The sequence below is a fragment of the Ambystoma mexicanum genome, chromosome 5q (genome assembly GCF_040938575.1).
Source record: "Ambystoma mexicanum isolate Mex_15411 chromosome 5q, UKY_AmexF1_1, whole genome shotgun sequence".
NCBI classification, from domain to species: Eukaryota; Metazoa; Chordata; class Amphibia; order Caudata; family Ambystomatidae; genus Ambystoma; species Ambystoma mexicanum.
In genome coordinates, this window is record NC_090933.1 from 614,244,536 (window position 1) to 614,267,939 (window position 23,404).

Genomic DNA, 23,404 nt, shown 5'->3' on the forward strand with positions numbered 1-23,404 from the left:
CTTATCAACACTATAAAACCAAACAAATAGAACCACATCAATCTTTTGCCTCCATAATCCAGATAGATTTTTTTTCCTTTTAGAAGGACACCTCATACCTTTAACATTCCAAGTATACCAATAGTCAATAAGCCCATACTTTAATTCCCTCTAAAGCAAAAATCAGCAGAATCACCATTCACATGACCTCAATAAAGTGCATTACATCAAAATGATGAACAATAAGCAATTGACAATGGATAATCGAGTCAGAGCAAAAAACAACACACACCTTGCTAAACAGACAAACAAAACAAAAGACACAAAGATACAAGTAAATTGAACAAAAAAGAGCCCAACAGCGATTGGGCCCACTATGAGTTACAATATATACAAAACTAGACCTATTCATGACCACCCTCCAGAAAGCTGTGTCCAAATTTAAAAGGTATAAACTATCCATCTAGACAGTGCAACAAGTACAAGTCGTAAACAACAAGTAGTATTCCCCCCCAAACAGGAACCTGAGAAAGCCTCAACAAAACCCCAAAAGACCCATCACTCCAAAAATGCTGGCGCTACTATGTATATAGTCTCAGACAAACTCACCACTGCAAACAAACATTTATCCATCAGCAGCCACTCAAAACAAGCGACCTATGACCAAATCAAGATATATACAAAACGATGTCTTGTCCGTGCTTAGTGGCACAGTGACTACAGTGCGCAAACAATTGAATAGAAGAGAAAGGGAAAGAGAGTAGTACTCCACATTAGCCCTACACAAAAGCACATAGACAACCTTATCACAGTACACACATCAGCACAAGATTGCTAGATCACATGGGAAAAGTAAACACACACCACCAAACCGCTTAGCCATAACAACAGTGCCATAGACCACTTGCACCAACCCCAGCAACCACAATATGTATTACTACAAGGGTGTTCCCGAAACTAGTGCACAAACAGTGACACACAAGACCCAGAGAAAAGGTGCCCCGGAATACATTATCAACATAAAAGCATCACATGTCAAGTAGTAAGCAAAAACATATACTTCCCCACCAATCCACTAACACCAAGGTAAATGTTCAGTTGTATCACATGTCATTCTTATGAGCATTTTTCAAAAATTATACCAAAATCCCACAAGATCTAATAATACATTTACCCTCATATTGCAAAAGAGAGAGAAAAGGAAGTCATAGAATGTGCAGGTTGTATAAATGTCACAGTAACCTCCTGTGTTTCTCGGATTATTAGGAAGCATCTTTATGAATTGAAAAGCCCCGACAAATCAAATCTCAAGCCTGGGGCACTGATGATGAACGAGCCACAAATGACGGTGAAAGAAATGGTGTGCCATCTTTGTGAAATGCACTGCTCATGCCGCTGACAGAAACACATCGACGTTGCATTGCAGGTGGCAGCACCACACCATTTCACTATTTACCCCCTACTTGAAAGTTATTGCCCATTTTGAAAGAGCCACACAGACAGGTATGGCGCATAGTTGGAGGACTGGTAGGAGCTGGTTGTTCCTAAAATTACCATACATCATGTAACGGGCCGTGCGTAAAGATGTACAAGGCCGCATACATGTCTCAAGTTGCTGATCACAAACAAGCTTGGGATAGAAAACATTCACCAAGATGAAGAACAAGAGCGCCAACACACATGGGAAGGCTGCGTGAGATACAAATGAGTAAAAAAAACTCAGTGTCAGCACAAGTGAGACGATGGCGCTGTGCAATATGAACAGCCCCCAAGGACCGGTAAACCGCTCCATATACATATCAATTGAGAGACTCAGTCATACCTTTTTCCCGACATCGAAAATCACTGTTTCCGTCAGAGCCGCTCATCACAGGAAAAAAATCTGCTTGACCATGTACCCTAGAGATCATCCAAGTTCACATCCCTTTGTCCATCACCGTCACAGCCAATTACATTACTTCCAATTGCTGAAGACCGACCCTTCCTCGCAATCCACTCGCCAGGCCTCCGTAAGCAATGCGTAGTACGCCATGCACCGCATCACGTACGGCACGCTTACAAGTAAACACAGAAGGTACCTTCTTCTAACAGATTCCCATGGCCATGCCGAATTTACAACAGTGCTTGAGGAAAAAGAAACCGTTTTAAACTAACGGTTTGACATTAAAAAAAACCCATAGATTTCTGAGAGAAATATTACAGTATAAGTAAAAATAAAAATAAATACCACACAACAATAAATAAAACAAACACGCGCAATTCAGTACTATTATTTATCCCTTTTCTTTTTCTGTTGTTGCGTAGATTTTTGAGAAGTAGGTGCAGTACTTGCTTCCATAGGTTCCACATCCAGGTCAGTTAAAAAGGCTTCAGCTTGCCTGCAATCCATAAATGAATGTACTCTGCCTTCAACCACAATACGGAGTATTGCAGGGTAGATCATATAGTATTTAAGATGTTTGCTTCTTGCTTTCTCCTTAGCTACTTGGAAGCATCTCCTTTTCTCCATAATGTCTTTACTCAAATCAGCAATAATCATTATTTTGTGTCCTCCCCAGGCAAGATCACCATTTTCACAGGATTTTCTCAGAATGAGCTCTCTTGTTGGGTATCTCAGAAACTTTACAATAAAATGTCTAGGTCTCTGGCCCAGGGTGGGCTTCTGACCAAGCGACCTGTGTGCCCTCTCAATTTCCAAAGGCTGCTTCGGGTCCAAATTCAGCATGGAAACAAGTGCTTTCTCCAGGAATGCGATAGGATTACCATGCTCAGCATTTTCAGGAAAACCAGCAATCCTCAAATTGTTGCGCCTTGAAAAATGTTCTTGCTCAGAAAGTTTTGATGACAATTTCTCATTCACCTCTTCCAGATGTCTGACTCGATCCGCCAAACGAGTAACCTGGTCATCCACTGTTGTAAGGTGTTTCTCCATAGAAACTACCTTTGAGGTAAGGTCCAAGTATCTCTCTACAGAGGTGATCAGCTTTACCTTGATGTCAGACATTTCAGCCATCAATCTGTGAAGCATGTCCAAGATCTTGTCATCTCGTCCCTCCTCCTCTCCTTTCTGCCTTTTGGCTGGTTGAACAGTTTTAATCACAAGTGATTCCTCAGCCATAATGAAGATGGATAGTATTCAAATAGCTACAGTTGGCACAGGAGCTCAGCACCTAAGCAGCCATTCCTGAAGCTGGCAGTTCTAGAATCCTGTATACTAATTCAAGCTTTTCTGTGTCCCGGTTTTTGTTTTTCTAGATCCCAAACCATTTTCATAGGCATGGAAACCGGGATCCTTTGGCCCAGATAGACTATCTTGGCCACAGCGTACATTTTAATTGAGTTAATGGGTCTAATTAGTAAGAGTGGAAGTTCATTCCGTTTCTCTAGATTGGCTTTAATTTTGAACCCAGTTTAGGGGTAGTTAATTGACACAAATGACTTGTCATCAGTGCAGATTTGTATGCCTATATACTTAAGTGCATGTAGTTGTAGTTTAAAATGTGCTGGTCTCCCAGGGTTCCATGGAATTTCTATCCAAAGTGGGATTTCTTCAGACGTTTCAATTTAATTTGTAACCAGCCACAGACCTGAACCCCTTGGGGTTATCAATTATAGAAGGTATATGTTTCCAGTTGTGAATGTTAAACAGTAGGACCTCATCCGCATAAAGTGAAATTCTGTGCCCTTCAATCTATATGCAAATCTGGTCTCTTACTCACCAGAGGTCAATCACCAGAGCGTATAAAAGTGGGGAAAGAGGGCATCCCTGCCACTTACCTGCAAACAGTGCAAGGGAGGGGGTGGGGAAGTGGAGTACGGCCATTTGTGACCACTGATACTTTGGTTGTCGGTATAACAATTTTATTATATCCATAAGGTATCCCTCAATGCCAAATTTGATCAGAACTGGAAAGCTATATTCCCACATGACACTATCAAAGACTTTTTCAGCATTAAGGGATCGCATAGTATTTTCCAATTTGGCTGGTCCAATCAATACATTTAAGAAACTGCCACATGTTATTAGAGGAGTGTCTGCCAACAACAAACCCGGTTTGGTTTTTGTGCGCTAGTTTGGATAAGGGCTGTTCCATTTGCAGAGTCGGGCACTTTTCCAAGATCTCAGCATCCATGTTAAGTAATGAAAATGGATCTAGAAGAGCTACAGTTCGTGGTATCCCTCACAGGTTTATGCATATCTACAATGTTGGCTTGGTTCATGGAAGCTGGGAGGCTTGCCATTTCCCTAGCATTTGCAAACAAAGCTTCTGTTCTAGGTGCCAAAGACTTTTATGAATATTATAAAGATAGATTGGAAGGCTGTCTCGGCCTGTAGCCTTTCCCTTATGTAGTGAGGAAATGGCCCCAAGTTCTTCAGCTTTGGTTAGGGGTGAGTTAGATGTTGCAAATTGTCCTCTGTGGTTTCTCAAGTTAATGTAAAGTTATTAGTTGATGAGAATCCCTTGGATCTCCGCCAAAGCAAACAGAACATTCAAGTGGACTGTTTGTGGTGTTGGGAGACTGCAAATTAGTTTTTAAGTGGTTCTGCAAGTCACAACTTTCCTCCCGGCGAGCAGCTGCTTGTCCAGGATCCCATATTGTCACTGCTTCTGCAATTTCATACATGCAACCCTCCACAGGTGATTGGTCCATCACACCCCCAGCTTTCTTTCTGCCCCCTCATGCCGTAACTGATCTCCGATCATAAACTGTATTTTTTTTTCAGGTTCTCAGAAAGGCAAAGGCAGGTTAGATGGTTTTTGGCCTTTATATATCTTGGAGAAACCCCTTGCCCACAAGTCCAGTAAAAGCCACAGCCTGGGAAACTATGCACCATTTTTCACCTTTACACATATTGACCCCACACTGTCACTTGCTTGTATGTAACGGATAATTAGCTTGTGTCCCTCTGTTTGACTGTCAACTTGGAACCAGAGTTTTTCATGGTATGTTTGCTTGTTGCATGTCCTTGTTTTTAGCCTACATGTCCCTTCTTTGACGGTTCTAGAGATGTGCTAGCTGAAACCCAGAGAGAGGGTGGTTTGTGGCACAGTGAAGGTGAAAATGGCTATTGTAATAAACTGCTATAGGAGCATTCAGAAAGTAAATGATATTGAGATGTATTGTTTGTCTCACCTATGTTTAGAAAATGTTCTCACTTACTTGAAGTCGTTTGTTCTGTGACTTTTCTAATTAACTCTGAAGTGTGTTTTTTTCACAATGTGTTGTTGATGCACTGTTCTTTTTCATTCCTCTAGGGTGTTTTGGAGGCATATTCGGTTTGATGGGTGTATATATTTATGATGGAGAACGCATATCTCAGAGCGGATTTTTTCAAGGTTATAACAAACTTACATGGACAGTTGTGGTTCTGCAGGTACTGTTAAATGCTTGTCGTTCTGGATTAAGTTGTATTAGAGCTTTTAAAATGATAATAGAATGATGAAATTGGAAAAGCAGACGCCATGCTCCAACTTCGGTATGTAAAGGAGAATTTATAGAGCACCACGTTCACCCCATTCGGACATCTTGCCGCTAGTGTCTGAATCACAGCAAATATGGCAGCATTAGTGAATGGAGGTTGGATGTATGAGATGAGAGAAGATTTAAATGTTTCCTTGAATGTTACCGTGGGTGGGAATTGCTCTCAGTCCAAATGGCACACTGTTTGATTTGAATGCATCCTGGCAAGGAAAGGTTCTTCCTCCCGAGCATGAGAATTTTACCCTGGGAACTTAAGAACACAAACGGCATATTCTAGTATTCGGGTCACAGAATAGGGGTGAAATCTGTTTGCTGTATAAAACTGCAAGACTGTGTAAAGATGTGTGTAAATGATACGTGTTTTAAAACAATGCTTTACTCTAGAAGAATTCAGATTGCACTTCCCATTGTTGGTCCAATGCATAGTCGGGAATCCCCAAATGTTATTAGCATAGTCCAATCTGAAAGTAATCTCAGGTGGCCTCAAGAACACAACAGTTCTTAAAGGAGCTTCAAGGGTTTTTATTAAGCACTTTAATAGGGTGAAACTAAGGGCCATGCATCTCTTATCTTCCCCGGGTCTCCCTCCACCTGAGACGAGACTTCCATAAATACCACAATGATCAATAGAGATCAGTACCCCCTACTGTCTAGAGTCTGGTTGGCTATCATAAAAGCAGTCATTTTATCTTTCTTGCAGAAAAAAAGTTATTTTCCACTCTGCAACTGCTTGGCGCTGTTCCCAATTTTGTTGTATATTTGAATTTGTGGTTAGCTGCCTCCTGGGCTATATCCTGTAACTGGTCAGGATGATGAGAATTAGTTACTAATGGGGTTTTAGCCCTGGTTGGCGCTTATACCACTAAGAGGATAAAAAAGAGTCCGTTTCCACGCTGTGGTCTAATTCAGCATGTTTTTAATAGTGTTTGTATCTTCAAACATTTATAGGTCAATGCCATTTAATTTGCTTTAGATTTATGTCAAACATAATGCTGTCTGATAGTTCCACCCGATCGTTGTTTAAGTCCTTATATATTCAAAAATGACTTGCAGATATGTATTTCCTTTGTTTTCTTGTGAGCTTTTTGCTGGGAAGTCAGTTTCTTCACTGAGGCTTGTTGTTCCAATTGTTTATTTTCTGAAATCTTGTTCCAAGTTGGGTTGATTTACTGGGTAGTCGCAGTTACGTCACTGCGACTATTATTCTAGATGCTCTTGAATTGCAGTTTCTTTGGCCCCAGTTACCTCACTGAGGCTGAATACCTGTTTGAGTTTGTGGTAAACCAAGTTTGATTACAGCTGTTTGAGTTTGTGGTTTCTCCTCCCTCTTCCATTGGCACCCAGCTGATTACCTTGCTCTCCCCAGAGGCTGTGTTAGAGAGATGGGGAAACGATAAAGGTCTACTTAAGCTCTGCCACATTTCGAGCGCAGGTTCGCTGGTATCCCGCAATGCCATCCCGCTGCAGTCAGTCTCTTTCCAAATTCATATGCTGTTGGATGAGTATCTGGATTGCTGGCCTGCCATGAGCGACTTTCCACTGGCTTCATGTTCTTTGGTCCCAAGGGAGAACACTTGCCTGCATTTTTTCGGCATGTGTGGTATGATTAAAAGTGGTACTTTGCAAGTTAGCCAACCACATGTAGAAGGGGACAGGAACAGGGGCCCTCCCAACTTCCAAGTACCATGTCAGGCCTCCTGCCCCAAGTTGAGAGGGCCCCAATTCCCCTCCCCCACCCCCATTGATAGGGTCAATCCCCTGTCACGGTAACTAGAGCCGCCAACGCAGTTATGCGTTCTTGTTTATCTAGGAATTCAAACAGGCGTCTCTGTCCTTGCGTGGTGTCAACAAGTTTGTATCATATTTTGGCTCTGAGTGTAAAGGATACATCCCAAAATTGCATAGTCTGTTTTACTGAATTTCAATTTGAAAGTTGTCTGTCATCGAGTTATTTAAGTCTTAGTACGCATTTCTGCAGGGTTTCTGCTGATGTTTCATTAGGACCTTGAAGTCTGAGAAAAAGCGTGTCCTCGGCATCATTGTAGAAACCTTGACCATTTGACCTAATGATATGGATTAGTGGTAACCTGTATATACTTTTCTTAGAAACAGAAAAGATAAGGCAGAGCCCTCTGGGATTTCACATGGAAAAGGCTGTGGTGAATAGCAGTGAGCTAAGGGGAATACCTACCACTTGAGTGTGGTCTGGGAGGAATGAGTGGTACCATGACAGAGCTGGCCTGACCAGCCTCACTTGTCCAATTCTCTTTAGTAGCATACAATGGCTTAGTTTTGAAGGTCATTGATACACGCTGAAGAATTAGAGCAGAGGTGCCACCTTTATCTAGCTCCAGTGCTTCAGATAAGATTTTGAAGTGGGAGCAATTTACTCCCTATTGTTTACATTAGAGTGAAAGATTTTTTTAATGAGTAAATGGGAGTATTTTATAAGTAAGTAAACCTATGTTTTAACTAAAGCAGTAATGTTTTTTGAATAAATATTTCTTTGCACCTAGTTCTTCATGCACATTAAAAGATACTTATCTATTTGGAATAGGCAGAAATAGTATTTTTTCCTGTGGAACTATGTGTACTACTGGTCACAACCTAAGCCTGGAGCTGGGAGTGAAAGCGGGGAGGCAGGCTCCTTTGTGTCCGTTTTCTTTTTGTTGTTGGGAGTATTTGTACTCCCAATTGTTATTTTATGGGTGCATTTTCCTATCTTTCAGGACATTAAAACTTACTGATAAACTACTTAACTGTAGGGCTGTCTAGCTCCATCCTAGTTTTACACAGAACTGCATGAGCTCCAGCTTGGTTCCTCCTGTGCGGAGCGCCACTTGCAAGGGTTCCAATATTGGCAAAGGAAGACCCTGCCCATCCAACTTCAAAATTACATGGACTAAAACCAGTTTTGCTGTAAAGGGACGTGTAAAAGCACCATCTGGATTGTTTGCTTTGTAAATATGTGTAGGGGGAAATTCTCAGAAATGTGCCAATTCCCTCTACCTTAGAGACATCCAGCAACTTTGCTGGATTTTGAGGACTTGTTTTTTGTAAACCTGGAGAGAGTGAGACCCTTTTTCCCCACTCTCTCATGTATTTTAATGTGATTCCTGAACTCTGTTTCTTTTGGTTGTGGAGTCTGACAAACTCCATTGTGGCACACTGCACCTTTGGTGCAGAGACACAGGGAAGTCTCTTAGATTTACCCAAGGTTTAAATACCTTCTGTGGGATAAACTACGGTTTCCAGGAGCAGTAAAGTGAAATTGACTTATATGTGTAACTTTCTAGACCCAGCAGACACTATTTTACAATAGGGTGTTGGAGGGGTTACCTACTATCCCCTTTTGTCTAGCTTATCAAGTAACATTTTTATGTTACCCTTTCCTCACTGAATGGCTGGTGGCAGTCGTTTTGTTTTTACTGCTGTGGTGTGCATTTACCACAGGCTGCGTTCGCAGCTGTTGTAAAGCACCCAAAGGGTGCCATTTTAGTGAAATTAGCCCCAATCTTCTTTTTTCCCCATTTCTTTGTGGAAAGGTCCTTCTTGAGATTGACTCTGTGCGCCAAACCAGGTTTGGTCCTTTTGTTTTGTCTTTGGCGGGATTAACGAGTGAAGCCTGCCTCTGGCTCCAGGGTTTGTGGGGGTAGGCAGGAAATGAAGGAGGTGCCGAAACTCCCCGTGCTTAGTCCCCTAGGAGACTCAAATGCACTCTGTGATTATTGGCTGGCTGACTGTCTGGCAAGGATAGCCACCCTGCTGGGTGACTGACAGCTTGGCTGGAATGAAAGGGAGAGAACCGTGTAAAAGGTGCGTCTTTTGGCTTGGAAGGTAGAGTCGACCACTAGATGAAGGAACCGAAGAAGAACTTGAAGAGGACTCTGCAACTCCTGGACCGTTGGTTTGCCTTGTGAAGCCCTGCTGCAGTGCCGAAACGCCAGGTTCGTATCGACAGAGAAGCCCCTGCAAGGACGTCTTCTCCCTTTTGAGTTGGTGGGTCCAATCATCTCCAAAGTAAGCCACCTGGACATCAATCTCGGAGCTGGTTGAATTTCCACAGAGTTGCTGCTGGAAACTGTATAGCCAGGGAGAGGAACACGAGATTGTGTGCGTTGCTTTTAAGTTGGCCAAGACCTCCAGGAAGATCCTCCGGACTTCCAGGAAGCAGGACTGACCAAGCTTGAGCCCCCTCAACATAGTGCGGGACCCCAGAAGCAAGGAAAGTCCATCTCAACAGCCAGGAACCGCAGTGTTGCTATTTGCAGTAGACACGAGGAGCTGAAACGCCGAACAAACACCAAAAGTGAAGTTTGCCGGTTGCGAGTTTTGACCGTCCCAGTGCAGTGCAGGATTCGTCTGACGTCCTCCCTCTTGTCCCCACAACTGAGGCCCATGAACAGTCGGATCTGCAGAGCTGCACAGGAACAGGAGTCATCTGCTGCATCTTTTCATTTTGAAGGTACTGTACAAAGTATAAGAGAATTTAGCTCTTGTTGTAGAGTTGCTTGCAGTCTCAAAGACGTTTCTACTTACCTTCAAAGAAGTGCTTCAGTCCATATAGACTCTGGGCTATTGACTTTGGCTTAGCCTGTTTTAGCTGAATGACTCTTATTGGGGTATCTGAAAGTATTTGCCTGCCTAAAGAAATATTTGTGGTTTCTTGTTTGCTCTAATAATCTTTTCCTTTTTACTTGCTCTTAACTAATTCTGAATGTCTACAGTAATACATTCATGTCAACAGCACCCTAGCCATTGAAGTCACCTGTGGGTGCAGGTCTCTGCTGTATGCCATCCCAAATGGGTATTTACTGATTCTGAGAGTGTGTAAATTGGAAGTATATATTTGTGTAGTGGTTTACAGTGCTCCCTTCTGAAGAAGGCTTATATTAACTGACTGGTAAATAAATTAACAATTGTTTTATCAAGAAACCCTGTTTATAAGTGTTTGCCTGAATACCTGTCACTGAGAACCGCAGCTCACATTGACCCCTCTTGAGATAAGCCTGGCTACTCGTCCACACTACCAACCTGTGTAATACAGACTTATACCAAAGGTTGGGTTACTATTGCCAGGAAGTCAGGGTTGTTGTAGTACACCCTAAAGGTACTGCATACAATCTTGCCTAACAATACGTTTTTAAGGGAGGCATGGGCTGTGCCGCATAATTGTAGGCATGTCTAAATCGTGAGGTGACTTACGGTATTTGCATAAGAGTTTTTATACATTTCTAATGGACATGGGTTATTGGTGACGCTGAATTTTTACTGGCCAGAACAAGGTCAAGATACCGTTCCTTAGACAGAGTTGCAAATACTGAAAAACCTGTGTGTGTTGGGTTGGGGGTGTGGTACAACTGGTAATGCATATATTTTTCTAAGGAGATCACCCTTTTGAATGTGTAGGCCTGGCAGCTGTGTAGCCGTGGGTTAATTATGAAAGTTACATTTTGGTATGAAAAAACTGAGCCAGTTAGTACGCCATACAAAGGTTTGCAAGAGAGGTTGGGACATTCTTTGTGGTTTCCTCGTTTCATTGTTAATTGTATTATCATGGTTGAATAGTTTTATTGGCATTTTGTAAGAAAATGATGAATACATAAAGTAACGAAACCCCAGTGGAACTTCCCATCAATTTCCCCCGTACTCTCACATGCCCTTTAGATGGATGGAACGGCTGTGTTTATTTCAAGTATAAGCTCATTGCTTATGACACCTTCACAAAATATGGCCACGTTATGTTGGCTGAATGTACCGTTCTAGACCGGTTTCCTGGGGCAGCCCCTTTGTTTATATATTAATTTATCAAATTCCATGTTGCAGTCCATCCCAATTCTCCATTCTGATAATCCAGGTGCCTCCACTCGGCCCCCTCCCAACCAGTTCCTTACTATGTCCCTTTTTTTTTTTTTTTTTTTACAATTAACAAGGCTATTGAAATATAATGTTGCATATCTGATACAGGTCTCCTCACCCCAAAAAACCCAGCACTTGTGTCTTTAGTGTCAGGGACCAGATGCTAGGCTAGCATCTTGTTAATGTTGAGGTAAATGTGTTTCTAGTAATCCTCCAAGGTGGGTCAAGACCATATCATGTGTACAATGGTGCTAGACATTATTTTACATTTGGAGAATCTTGTCCTGCCTCTGGCCCATTTTAAATAGTCCTGAGTGGGTGACCCTATGCAGGATATTACACTTGACTAATCAGAGTTTGACATGTATGCTTATTTCCCTAGGTGTACATGGTGGTTACTGTTAGGAAAGATTTCATAATTGTATGTAATTTTCCCTCCATGTGTACACCCCCAAACGTTTTGCTGCTGTATAGACACCATTGACTGACTTTGCCAGAGAAGCACAGCCTTCAGCTGCACTCCTGTGGGCTTTTGCTCACTTTTTATGGGGAAACTGACATGCCCTTAAGACACTCAGTACTGGGAGACTGTGTTTCCGTTAGTCCTTTTCCCATGTTTTTCCCATGTTGCAACAGTTATGTAACAAGTGTGCATTGTATCTTACCATACAACACACTTGGGTCTATAGTCATTTTCCAAAGGTCCTAGATACTCTCGTTGGACTTTTTATGAACTGCAGGTGTGTCATGGACAGGCCTGGTGGCAGCTATCTTTTCAGATTCTTTTTAACACTTTCCTGCCATGTTAACCGCGTTTGGCACAAATAGGTGGCCTGGCTCCAAAATGGCCATGCCACAAGGTTCTTTGTCCTGTCCTTTGGCCATCTTGCCCCTTCACCTTTCCTCGAAACTTGGTATACTGCTAGCTCTGTGTCCCCGGCACCCTCACACCGAATTTCATACACTTGGCATTCCCACGTCTGAAGTGAGATGAGTGCACCAAGACCGAGTAAACTCTGTTACCGTGTAGCCCTGCCACGGCAACAACTTTTGCAAGTACGCTGCATTTGTGACCCTCTTGCCCCTGAAGCCTGCTGCAGTGAAACTGGGTTGATTCATCCACCCGGAGTGGAGAAATCGCCACTGTGCCGTTTGAGAATCATCGCTGTATCTCAGGAACTGAAAGCAGCAGAGACGTCCTTTTTGTCACGCTCGAACCTGCAACCCGAGTGGACTGAACGCGCGAAGTTTGGGTCAAAGTGTGCCTGGGACCGGTGAGTACTTACAACACTAACCGGTGGCCCCTGGCGCCAAGGGCCCCTTTTACGCACAAGTGGCCCCTGCGGTCCCTCTCCTTTCCACTGCTAGTGCGAACTAGCGACTCCATCCTGCACTCTGGAACTGCCTCTGCCTTCAAGTGGAGTTCCTCCCTGAATAGTGGGAACTTGTTCTTCAACGCCTCATCCACCTTCCCGAGCTGCTAGAGACCCCTGAAGAGACCCTATTTTGCCCATTGGAACAACTGCGTGTGCTTGCATTGCATGTAGTATTGAGCAAAAGGCTCCTCTCTTCTTAGGGCTTGGACTGCCTCTTAGCTAGGTGTGTTATCGATGTTGAAAGGGGCCTAAAGGCTATCTGCACTGCCTGTTTCCTTCCCATCTAGGTGGTCGACATATTTCGTGCATTTAACCCCTTTAGACCCCAATGGCCTTGTATATACATTGTGGTGATAGTGTTATGTTGGGTTACTCAGTGTTAATGTGATTCCTTTGCTATGGTCTATGTTGCAAAGGCCTTGTAATAAATGTGTCTATATTTTTTATATAACACCTGTCTGGAGTAATTGGTAAGTGTCCTTGCTTTGTGTGCTCATTGAGGTCCTTCAATCACCCTCAGCCCTCCTGAGACCTAGTTTTGATCGCCTGCCATAGCTACCCTGATTGGTCTGGCTTGTCCAGAGGTTACCCTGTTCCAAGAAACTAGGCTTGCCTTCTGAACCTCTGCCCTCCAAGTCAGAGCTCAGAAATTCATCTTAACAGTTACAACCACTCTTCTTCCTCAGTTCCGTTTTCCCACTTAAGCCTCCGTGCACCCAAGGGAGCTGCAGTATTTACAATATTTTTCTTATTTTGGCATCTGATGACCCTACCCCTCTCTCCATTGGAGAGACCTCTGAGCTTGCATTCTTATACCCTGTGATGGCTCCATTTTGTGGTGCATGGACTCTTTCTTTCTTTGTACAATGTTCACTGCAGGGGTAAAGATTCATGAATACTAAACATTCCTATCTCGGAGACCTCACCAGGGCCATCTATTCCATTTTAAAGCAATAATCGGTGAAGCTTTAAAAGTTTAAAAATACGTCTGTGGTCTGTGTAGGGTTTGCATTCACAAACTTGCATCCCATATAAGATAGTGTGGCTCTGCTGTGGGGGTTTTCTTGGAGGACAAGCCCCACTTTAGGAGGCACTGTTAAATAATCAAACACTTTGTGGAACCTGCACCTGTGGAAATCAGGATGGCGTCACAGAAAAGAGGCACTCAAAAACTGGAACCTTAAGCTTAAAGTGAAGACAAACCATTCTGTATATGTTTTTTGAAGGCTTTGCCCTTTTTGGGATAATTTATCGGCACTGCTAAAATGATGGGAGGTTTGCAGCTAAGAAGTCGCTGTTCTCCAGGAGAGGATGACCTTGTTTTTGTTCAGTAGCCTGTTGCTTACAACAATGTCTAGGCCAAATTCTACATCCTATCTAAATGTCAAAATCCACCAATATCAAAAGGCTTTACCTAAACATCAATGGCTGCCCCTAAACCCTCAACCTGCAACGTTCGGAAAAGTGCTTTGACATCTCGCGTCTGAATCTAATATTTGTGGGGCAGGCAATGCGTTTCAGAAAATGTTATTGTATATTGCATTTTCACATTCTGCCAAGTACATTGCCAGTAGATAGAGTACCACCCAATAGTCCATTTGCGGTAGGAAGACAAATGGTGCAGTTTTAAAGCACAGCTGTTCCACTACATCAGTGGCAATGGGTCATTGGTTTTGAGAGAAAGAGGGTAGGGGAGGGGTCCAGGAGTTATACCCTATATAGTTTTTAAAAAAGGTAAAAACTTGCTTAACCCCTTAACTGCAAAGGATCTCCGCCACCCCCTCACCATCCCCACTCTTCCCCCCGTGCCAAGCCCTTTTTGGTCATTTTGGCAGGTCGCCATTCAATCCCTTGTAACCTTTTTGTTACATATGATATCTCGGCCAAATTTGGCCCCTTTTCTTCCCACATGTAGGCTGTCATAATGCCACCAAGGAATCCTAGTTTGCTGTATGGGTGTTAGGGAGAATTATCAGATATGTGCTAATTCCCTCCACCTTAGAGACCCCCACCAACTTTGCTTGATTTTGAGGACTTGATTTTTTTTACCTGGAGAGAATGTGACCCTTTTCTAGTATTTTAATATGATTTTATACACTGTGTTTCTTTTGGCTGTGGAGTCTAACAAACTCCATAGGCATCATCTTTTACTTTGGGTCACACAGCACCTTCAGTGCAGTGGCACAGGGAAGTCTTTCAGATTTCCCAACGGTTTAAATACTGTCTCTTGGATAAACTACTGTTTCCAAGAGCAGTAAAGTGAAATTGACTTTACTTACAATTGTAACTTTCTAGACCCAGCACACACTATCTTACCATACGGTGCTGGAGGGGTTACATAGCATCCCCTTTGTCTAGCTTCTCATGTAACATTTTTGTGTTACCCTTGCCTCACTGAATGGCTGGTGACAATGGTTTCGTTTTAACTACCATGGTGTGCATTTACCACGGGATACGTTCGCAGCCGCAGTAAAGCACCCCAGGGTGCAATTTTTGTCAAAATGGCCCCCGTCTTCTTTTTTCTACATTTCTTTGTGGAAAGCTCCTTCTTGAGCTTTACTCTGCGTGCCAAACCAGGTTTGGTCCCGTTTTTCGCTTTGCCTTTGGCAGGATTCACGAGTGAAGCCCGCCTCTGGCTCCAGGGTGTCTGGGGTGGGCAGGAAGTGAGGGAGGTGCCCAAAACTCCCTGAGCTTAGTCTCCTAGGAGACCCAAATGCACTCTGTGGCGTTTGGCCGACTGACTGTCCTGCAAGGACAGCCACCTTGCTGGGTGACTTGACAGCTAGGCTGGAATTCATGGGAGAGAACTGAATAAAAGGCGAGGCTTTTGGCTTGGAAGGCAGTGTCGACCACTGGATGAAGGAACCAAAGAAGAACTTGAAGAGGACGCCTGCTACAACTCCTGGACCATTGGTTTGCCTGGTGAAGCCCTGCTGCAGTGCTGAAACATCAAGTTTGCATAGACAGAGAAGCCCCTGCAAGGACGACTTCTCCCCTGGAGTTGGTGGGACCAATCAACTCCAAAGTAAGCCATCTGGACATCCATCATGTAGCTGATTGAATTTCCACAGAGTTGCTGCTGGAAACCGTATAGCCAGGGAGAGGAACACCAGATGTGTGTGTTGCTTTTAAGCTGCCCTAGTGCTCCAGGAAGATCCTCCGGACTCCCAGGAAGCAGGACTGACAGAGCCGCACAGAGATGCACTTTCCTTGCTTCTGAGGTCCTGCACTCTGTTGAGGGCAACAGAGTGCAGGACCCCAGAAGCAAGGAAAGTGCATCTCGACATCCAGGAACCGCGGTGTTGGTATTTGCGATAGACGCGAGGAGCTGAAACACTGAACAGCCACTGAAAGTGAAGTTTGCCAGTTGCGAGTTTTGACCCTCGCAGTGCATTGCAGGAGTCCCCCAATGTCCTCCCTCTTGTCCCCACGACTGAGGCCTAGCAACAGTGAGACCTGCAGAGCTGCACAGGAACAGGAGTCATCTGCTGCATCTTTTCTTCATCTTTAAAGGTACTGTACAAAGTCTGAGAGAACTTAACTCTTGCTGTAGAGTTGCTTGCATCTTCTACTACTCACAAGTCTAATCAGCTTGTGGTCCTGCATTTGATTCTTCTTTTCTCCAAAGACTTCTCAAACATTGTGCAAAGACTTTTCCATTTACCTACCAGAAGCGCTTCATCCTATACAAGACCTTTGCCCATTCACTTTGGCCTTGCCTATTGTACTGAATGACTCTTTCTGGAGGGCTCCAAAAGTATTTGCCTGCTTAAGAATATTTGTGGTCTCTTATATGTTCTAGATAATATTTTCCTTTGACTTACTATATGATTCTAAATGAAACAGTGATATATTAATGTCCCCAGCACCCTAGCAACTGAAGTCACCTGAGGGTGTAGGTAGTATCTGTGGGCCATCCCAAAAGGGTATCTAATGATTTAGAGATGAGTGTGTATTGCATGAAGTGTATTTGAGTGTTACTATTATATTGCTCCATTCTGAAGAAGGCTTATTCTAAATGACTGATAAATTAATAATAGTTTATTCAAGAAACCATGAGTGTAAGAGTTTATTTGAATACTTGTAACTGTAAATCTCTGTCTAACTCCACTACAGCTCATATTGACCCCTCTTGAGATAAGCCTGGCTGCTCAACAGACTACCAAAACTCTGTAGTACAAGCTTATACCAAAGGTTGGGCAAGGCATAAAATAAGCGGTATTGCATCGCAATTTGCGATACAATACCGCTGGTTTGCCTTTTAATTTTATATTCATGTCGCAGAAACTGCGATATGATTCATGGCACTAAGCACAGAGCCTAAAGGCACAGATTACTGTGCCTTTTTATTTAAACTCTGCGCTCGGTGCACTGACAGTGTGCAGGTAGAAGCTCCCGGGCTGGGCTAAATACATTGTATCAATGTATGAGCCCAACCCGGGGCGGCATCGAAGTCATGTGGAGAAGACTGCAGCAGGAGCACCCCAGCTCCACTCACAGACCCGGCTTCAAAACGAGATAAGGAGTCATGCTGGGGTGCTAAGGGGAGGTGAAGGAGGAGGGTGCAGGCCTTCTGCGAGCCCCTTGTCTGCGGGGCTGGGTGTTAGCAAGTGTCCATGGCTAGGAAGAAATATTTCGCCTGCCCGTTTGGGTGGGAGAAATATTAATTCCAGCCACTTGCTAGTACCCAGCCCCACAGTAAAATGGCATGCTGGCAGATTGTCTTTCAAATATTCTTTCCTTCTTGTGATTCGCGAGAAGGATGGAATATTTGAAATGCCCTCTGCAAGCAGGCTATGTTAATACTGCAGGCCTAGGTGCTTAGAAAGTGGCTGGAAATAATATTTCTCCCGCCCGAACGGATGGGAGAAATATTATTTCTTCCACTTTCTAAGCACCCAGACCCGCACTTATAACATAGCCTGCTACAAAAGGCACTTTACATTTTCTTTCAGTCTCGTGATTTAAGGTGTCACAAGCGCTTTAATCACGAGACTCAAAGACAATTTAAAATGCACTCTGCAAGCAGGCTATGTTATTACTGCAGGCCTGGGTGCTTAGAAAGTGGCAGTAAATAATATTTCTCCCGCCCGTATGGGCCACTTTTTAAGCACCCAGGCCTGCAGTAATAACGTAGCCTGCTTTCAGAGGGAATTTTTTATTTTCTTTCAGTCTCGTGATTTAAGGTGTCACAAGCGCTTTAATCACGAGACTGAAAGAAAATTTAAAATGCCCACAGCAAGCAAGCTATGTCATTACTGAAGGCCTAGCTGCTTAGAAAGTGGCAGTATATAATATTTCTCCCGCCCATATGGGCGGGAGAAATATTATTTACTGCCACTTTCTAAGCACCCAGGCCCGCACTAATAACATAGCCTGCTACAGAAGGCTCCTTACATTTACTTTCAGACTAGTGCTTAAAGGTGGCACAAGCGCTTTAATCATGAGAGTGAAAGAATATTTAAAATGCCCTCTGCAAGCAGGATATGTTGTTGGCCTACGGTGACCAGACGTCCCGGTTTTGCCGGGACTGTCCTGGTATTTGGTGCTCTGTCCCCCTTTCTCAAGATTATGTTCCCATTGGAAACGGTAGTTGTCTAGGTTTTTTGTAGTAGGCCTTTATGGCTTGCAGGCAGGAATGCACAATCTTGCACAGAAGAAATGTTTTATTTTACAAATTAAGATAGTGCCAGTTTGTAATAAATTTATTATAATATGTGCTTCTTTGAACAGCAACACTTAAACCCCCTTCTCCTCCAAATGCTACTGAAGTGTAGTGCTTTGACAGCCACTTTCAAGAGTTAGTGCTACTTTTATGTTAGTTGCCATGTCCCAGTGTTTTACTTTTTTAATTTGGTCACCCTATGGTGGCCTGATGGGCATTACAAAGACGTTCCATTACGAATCAGGGTGCACTGGAACCCTGGCTTTCAGTCTCGTGATTAAGGTGCTTGTGGCACCCTAATCATGAGACTGAAGGATTAGCTAAAGGCCCTCTGCAGCACCAAGCTGTTATTAGTGCGGGCCTGGGTGCTTGGAAGTGGCAATTATTTCCACCCACTTTCTAAGCACCCAGGCCTGCACTAATAACAGCATAGTGTTGCAGAAGGCCATTAGCTAATCCCTCAGTCTCGTGATTAAGGTGCCACGAGCATTTAATCACGAGACTGAAAGCCAGGGTTCCATTGACACCTGATCCATTTTGGAACGTTTTGGAATGTCTTTGTATGTCAGATAACTGCAGTTTTAAAGCACACTGCTATCCATCTAGATAATCTGATAGAACACTGTGACATGCCAACGTTCTGGGACCAGTTTCAAAAATAATAAGTACCATATGATGACATCACAGTACATGTCGCATCTATTTTACCCAATTAAATGACGAAGAAATAATCTGGGGGTCAACAGCCGCCGATTATCACTGAACGGCCGGGCAGCAGGAAGTTGAAACAATAATACCCACTGAAAAGCTATAAATCCTATGTCAGCAAGTGCCTGCTGTGGAGGAACCCGTGTGAAAAGGCAACAAGCTGATAACACTTCTGTATACCCCAAGGGAAGTGACGGCTGGAAGGGCTCCTGCAAATGCATCTAAGGCATTAAGCCCCAGGACAAAAGTATATACAGATACATAAATTGCTGTGTTATTATATAACACTGCAAACTGGCAACATGGGCTAGTTGTTGTGGACATCCCTGAGGCTCATGGCCCTTATCAACTGAAAAGGTTGAAAGGCCCGGATGCTGTCCCTCATTGCAGGGCTCGTTGTTATCAAGTGGCTGGCAGTAATATTTCTCCTATCCGTTCCAGTGGGACAAATATTTCCAGCCACTTAAGCACATTGCTGTGGGTAATCAGTTGCTCTTTGTCTGTTTTGTAGACATTGGAATGTGTCTGTAGAGGACGATAACAGGAAAGAGTGAACCTTCACACAACAAACGAAGAGTCACCAGAGAGGTAAGAAAAGCATAGCCCATCTTATTATACTAAAAAAAATCTTTTGTGTTGGTGCCATAGGCAACGCCTTACAAGAATCGAACAATATTTAAAAGGCCTTTTGCAAACAGGTTGTATTATGGGGCTGTCACTTGTAGTCTTATATTCAGGGTGGTGCAAATGCTCCCCCAAAGGTGGTTGCTTCGAGTGATTTGTGTTCTTTGAAACACAAAACAAATATGTGTACTAATTAGAGCTTGGAAGGTATGTGGTAAGTTGCTGGCACATTCTGGCTTCACTGCTTAACCAAACTGTGTGATCCTGGGTAAATGATTTGACCCAACCCAGCCACACCACTGTGCTGGCAAGAACAGAAATGTGCATTATTTATCCTTAGGCAGTGTTGGTGGCCTGATGGCCTGATGGGCATTACATTGCAAAATGTGCTGCTAACTTGCCACTCAGTACGTCAAACAATGCCGTGGAGTCACAAAATGCGGTGCCTGGGTGCCATAGGTTTAGAGAAGAGATTTCCGACCTCTTGGGCACCCTGATGATTTTTTTGTTGGCTTTTAGGTGTCTGGGAAGGCACTCCCTCGTTAGATCATTTATTTTGATCTTTTTTTTTCTCAAAATATATATTTTATTTATTATTAACCAAAGAAATAACAATTAAACAGACATCGGTAATGGCATAAGCTTAATATGGCACAGTTCATTGTAGTGACACTAAAAATCATAAAATTAACATGTATTTCATTCACAGTGTTGTTTGGCCGTGGAACCAGGGGTGGCCGAGAAGAGCTCTGTGTGGGGGAGGATGCCTCGACTTGTCATTCAGTCTAGCCAACAAGCGGTAGGAGGCTTTTGCGTGAGGGCTGGGTAGCGTTCTGCATAGTCCATGAATGGGGCCCAAGTGTTTCGGAAGGGATCGAGGTTGCCCATGCGAAGTGCAGCGACCCTTTCTGCTATGACAATGTCCCAACACTTGGCCCACCATAATGGGATAGAGGGACCCTACGGGTGCTTCCAAAGGCGGGCGAGGGCTACCTTGGCAGCTGTTAACAGGTGTGTACACAAGCGGGCTGCATTTCCCGACAGCAGCAAGGCCCTATCCCCTGTGTCTCCCAGCAAAATAATTCCGGGGTCCCATGGGATACTGAGACCTGTGATTAGCTTGGATATGCGTCAGTACCCCTTTCCAATAGTGTGCTGCTTTAGGGCATTCCCACAGGAGATGAAATAGCGATCCCTCTCACGGACAACCTCTCCAGCAGTTCGGTGATGGGCTTACGCCCACCTTGTACAGTTGGGCTGGTGTGATATAGTACCTGAAGCACACCTTATATCCCCCTTCCCTATTGGTAACACATTGGGTGCTTTTGTGAAGTCTTGCCCATATTTTGTTGCAAGTCTCTGGCTCCAAGGGGCGCCCTAGGTCCCTCTCCCAATTTACCATGTATCTCTCTTTCGACTATGGGCTAGTCTTTTCCAAGAGTTTGTAGAGGGCGGATATCTTGCCTCGCGGGGGGGGGGGTGGGAGGGGGAGGGGTGAGACGTCAGTGTGAGTTCTAGAGGTGTTGGGTCCCTGGAGCCGCGCTCTTTAACGGTGCGTTGAGAGATCCAGTGGCAGATCTGCGTGTAGCGGAACCGTTCCTCCTCGGGGATATTAAACTTTGCCTTGCAGTCCTCAAATGTGAGCGGTTGACCCTCTTTTAGAAAGTCCAAATTCTGTGAAGGCCGCCCTCCTTCCACTTGGCGAAGCTGCGGTTGCACAGGCCAGGGGAGAAACTCGGGTTGCCCCAGATTGGTGTTAGTGGGCCCAGTGAGCTTTTGATTCCCCACGCCCTGGCCACAGTTCTCCAGCTGTCTACTGTGTTTCATGTTGCTGGTAGCGGGTTCGGAATGGGGGAGGATCTCCAGGACTGGAAATGTGGCAGGCCGGGCAGGGGTGACGTGCACCATGCTTCTTCTATTTGCAGTCAGCTTGGGCGATCTACAATAGGTGTCCAGGTAAAGGCGTGTGTCCGGGACGCCCAGTCCACCTAGCTGCCAGCTCCGGGTCATAATTTTCCTTGCAATTGGGGGTCTCCCCCCCCCCCCCACATCCCAGATGAATTTCATGATTTCTCGTTGCAGGGAGATGAGGTCCTCTTCTGTGATAAGGGCTGAGAGTGCGTGGCAGTGGTACAAAACTCTAGGGAGTAAGTTCATTTTCACCGCCGCCGCTCGACCCAGCCAGGAGATCTCCTGTTTGTTCCACCATTTCAAATCTGATCGAAGCGTTTTAAATAGTTGCAGGAAATTGTGTTTGTAGGCAGTGCGCTAGTTTTGGGGATTTGGACACCCAGGTATTCCAGTGTGGTATTGGCCCATGGGATCGGAAGGTCGGGGCACAGAGTGTCTCTCTGTCGCTTTGGTAGGTTAATCGGTAGAGCTGAAGACTTATCATAGTTCACTCTGAACCCGGAGATTGCGCCGAATGATTCTAGTTCTTAAAGCAGGGGTTGCAGTGACCTATCTGGATCAGTGATAGTCAAGATGACATCATCCGCGTAGAGTGCCACTTTGTGTTCAATCCCGCCCACCGTGACCCCCCTAATGTTTGGGTTAAGGCGAATCCTCTCAGCGAACGGTTCCATCGACAGGGCGAACACCAGGAGTGACAGCGGGCACCCCTAGCGGGTCCCTCTGGATATGGGGATGGGCGCTGATTTCCTACCGTTGACTCGAAGTTGTGTTGACGGGGACACGTAATTTGCCATTATCCACGTTATGAAATTGTGGACTGAGTGCTCCGAATGTAGTCCCAGTTTTAGATCAAACGCTTTATGTGCGTCGAGGGATATTATCAGCAGGGGGGTCTTCATTCTGTTCACGGATTCAATGATATTCAGTGTGCGCCTAATATGATCATGTGTCCCACTGCCCGGAATAAAGCCTGTTTGATCTTTGTGTATAAACTCGGGGAGAATCCTACCTAGCCTGGCTGCTAGCACCTTGCAGTAGATTTTCCCCTCAGTGTTCATCAATGCTATTGGCCTGTTTGAGGCCGCCTGTTCAGGGTCCTTCCCCGGTTTCTGGAGTAGGATGGTGGTTGATTCAGCCATGGAGTTTGTTTCCTTTTTGGTGGATAGGAATGAGTTGAACAGTAGTGTGAGTTGCGGAATTAGGATGCGTGCGAATGATTTATAAAACTTGGACATCAGCCTGTCTGGGCCTGGGGCAGTGCTTTTTAGTGATTTTATGGCATCTAGAATTTCGTCTGCGGAGATCAGGGCTTCTAGGGAGTCGAGGGGGGACGTGACAACCGCGGCGTGAAATGACACTAGGTAGCGTTGCTGCTGGGCTCTGTCCGCTGGAGATGAGGGCGGCCCTTGCATGAATGACTTATGGTGGTTTACCAAGGTTTCTATTATGTCTGGGGTGGTGAATTTGCTTTTCCCATCGGACCCTTTGAGGCTTATGTTTTCTACTGTGCGTCTTTCGTAATTTGTATGCTAGTAACCGGTTTGCCTTATTGCTTTTATGATAATAGAATTGTTTTGTATAAGCCAAGACATTCGCGGTGCGGTCGGCCCAGTGCATCTCTAACGCCCTTCTGGCTTTTTTTAGCTCCCTGTCCACACTTCAAGAGAATTGGGCATTCATTTCTTTTTCTAGAGTGGAGACTTTGGATTCCAAAGCTTGTGTGTGGATCTTGGAGAATCTGACCTGTTCAGCAGCTGCGCTGATAAACACCCCGCTTATTACCGGCTTCATAGCC

General features: G+C 44.4%; 1 protein-coding gene across 2 annotated transcripts in view; it reads left to right on the top strand.

Annotated features, from left to right (window-relative positions):
• LOC138497547 (UDP-N-acetylglucosamine transporter) overlaps positions 1 to 23,404 on the top strand; it is a 338,062-nt gene that overhangs the window by 229,681 nt on the left and 84,977 nt on the right. The window contains exons 6-7 of one of the 2 annotated variants that reach the window (XM_069621089.1): positions 5,238 to 5,356; positions 19,583 to 19,659. In XM_069621089.1, coding sequence (XP_069477190.1) covers positions 5,238 to 5,356; positions 19,583 to 19,612 — 149 coding nt within the window. In that variant the 3' untranslated portion in view covers positions 19,613 to 19,659. The remainder of the gene's footprint in view (positions 1 to 5,237; positions 5,357 to 19,582; positions 19,660 to 23,404) is intronic. The other variant, XM_069621088.1, reaches the window with a different exon arrangement.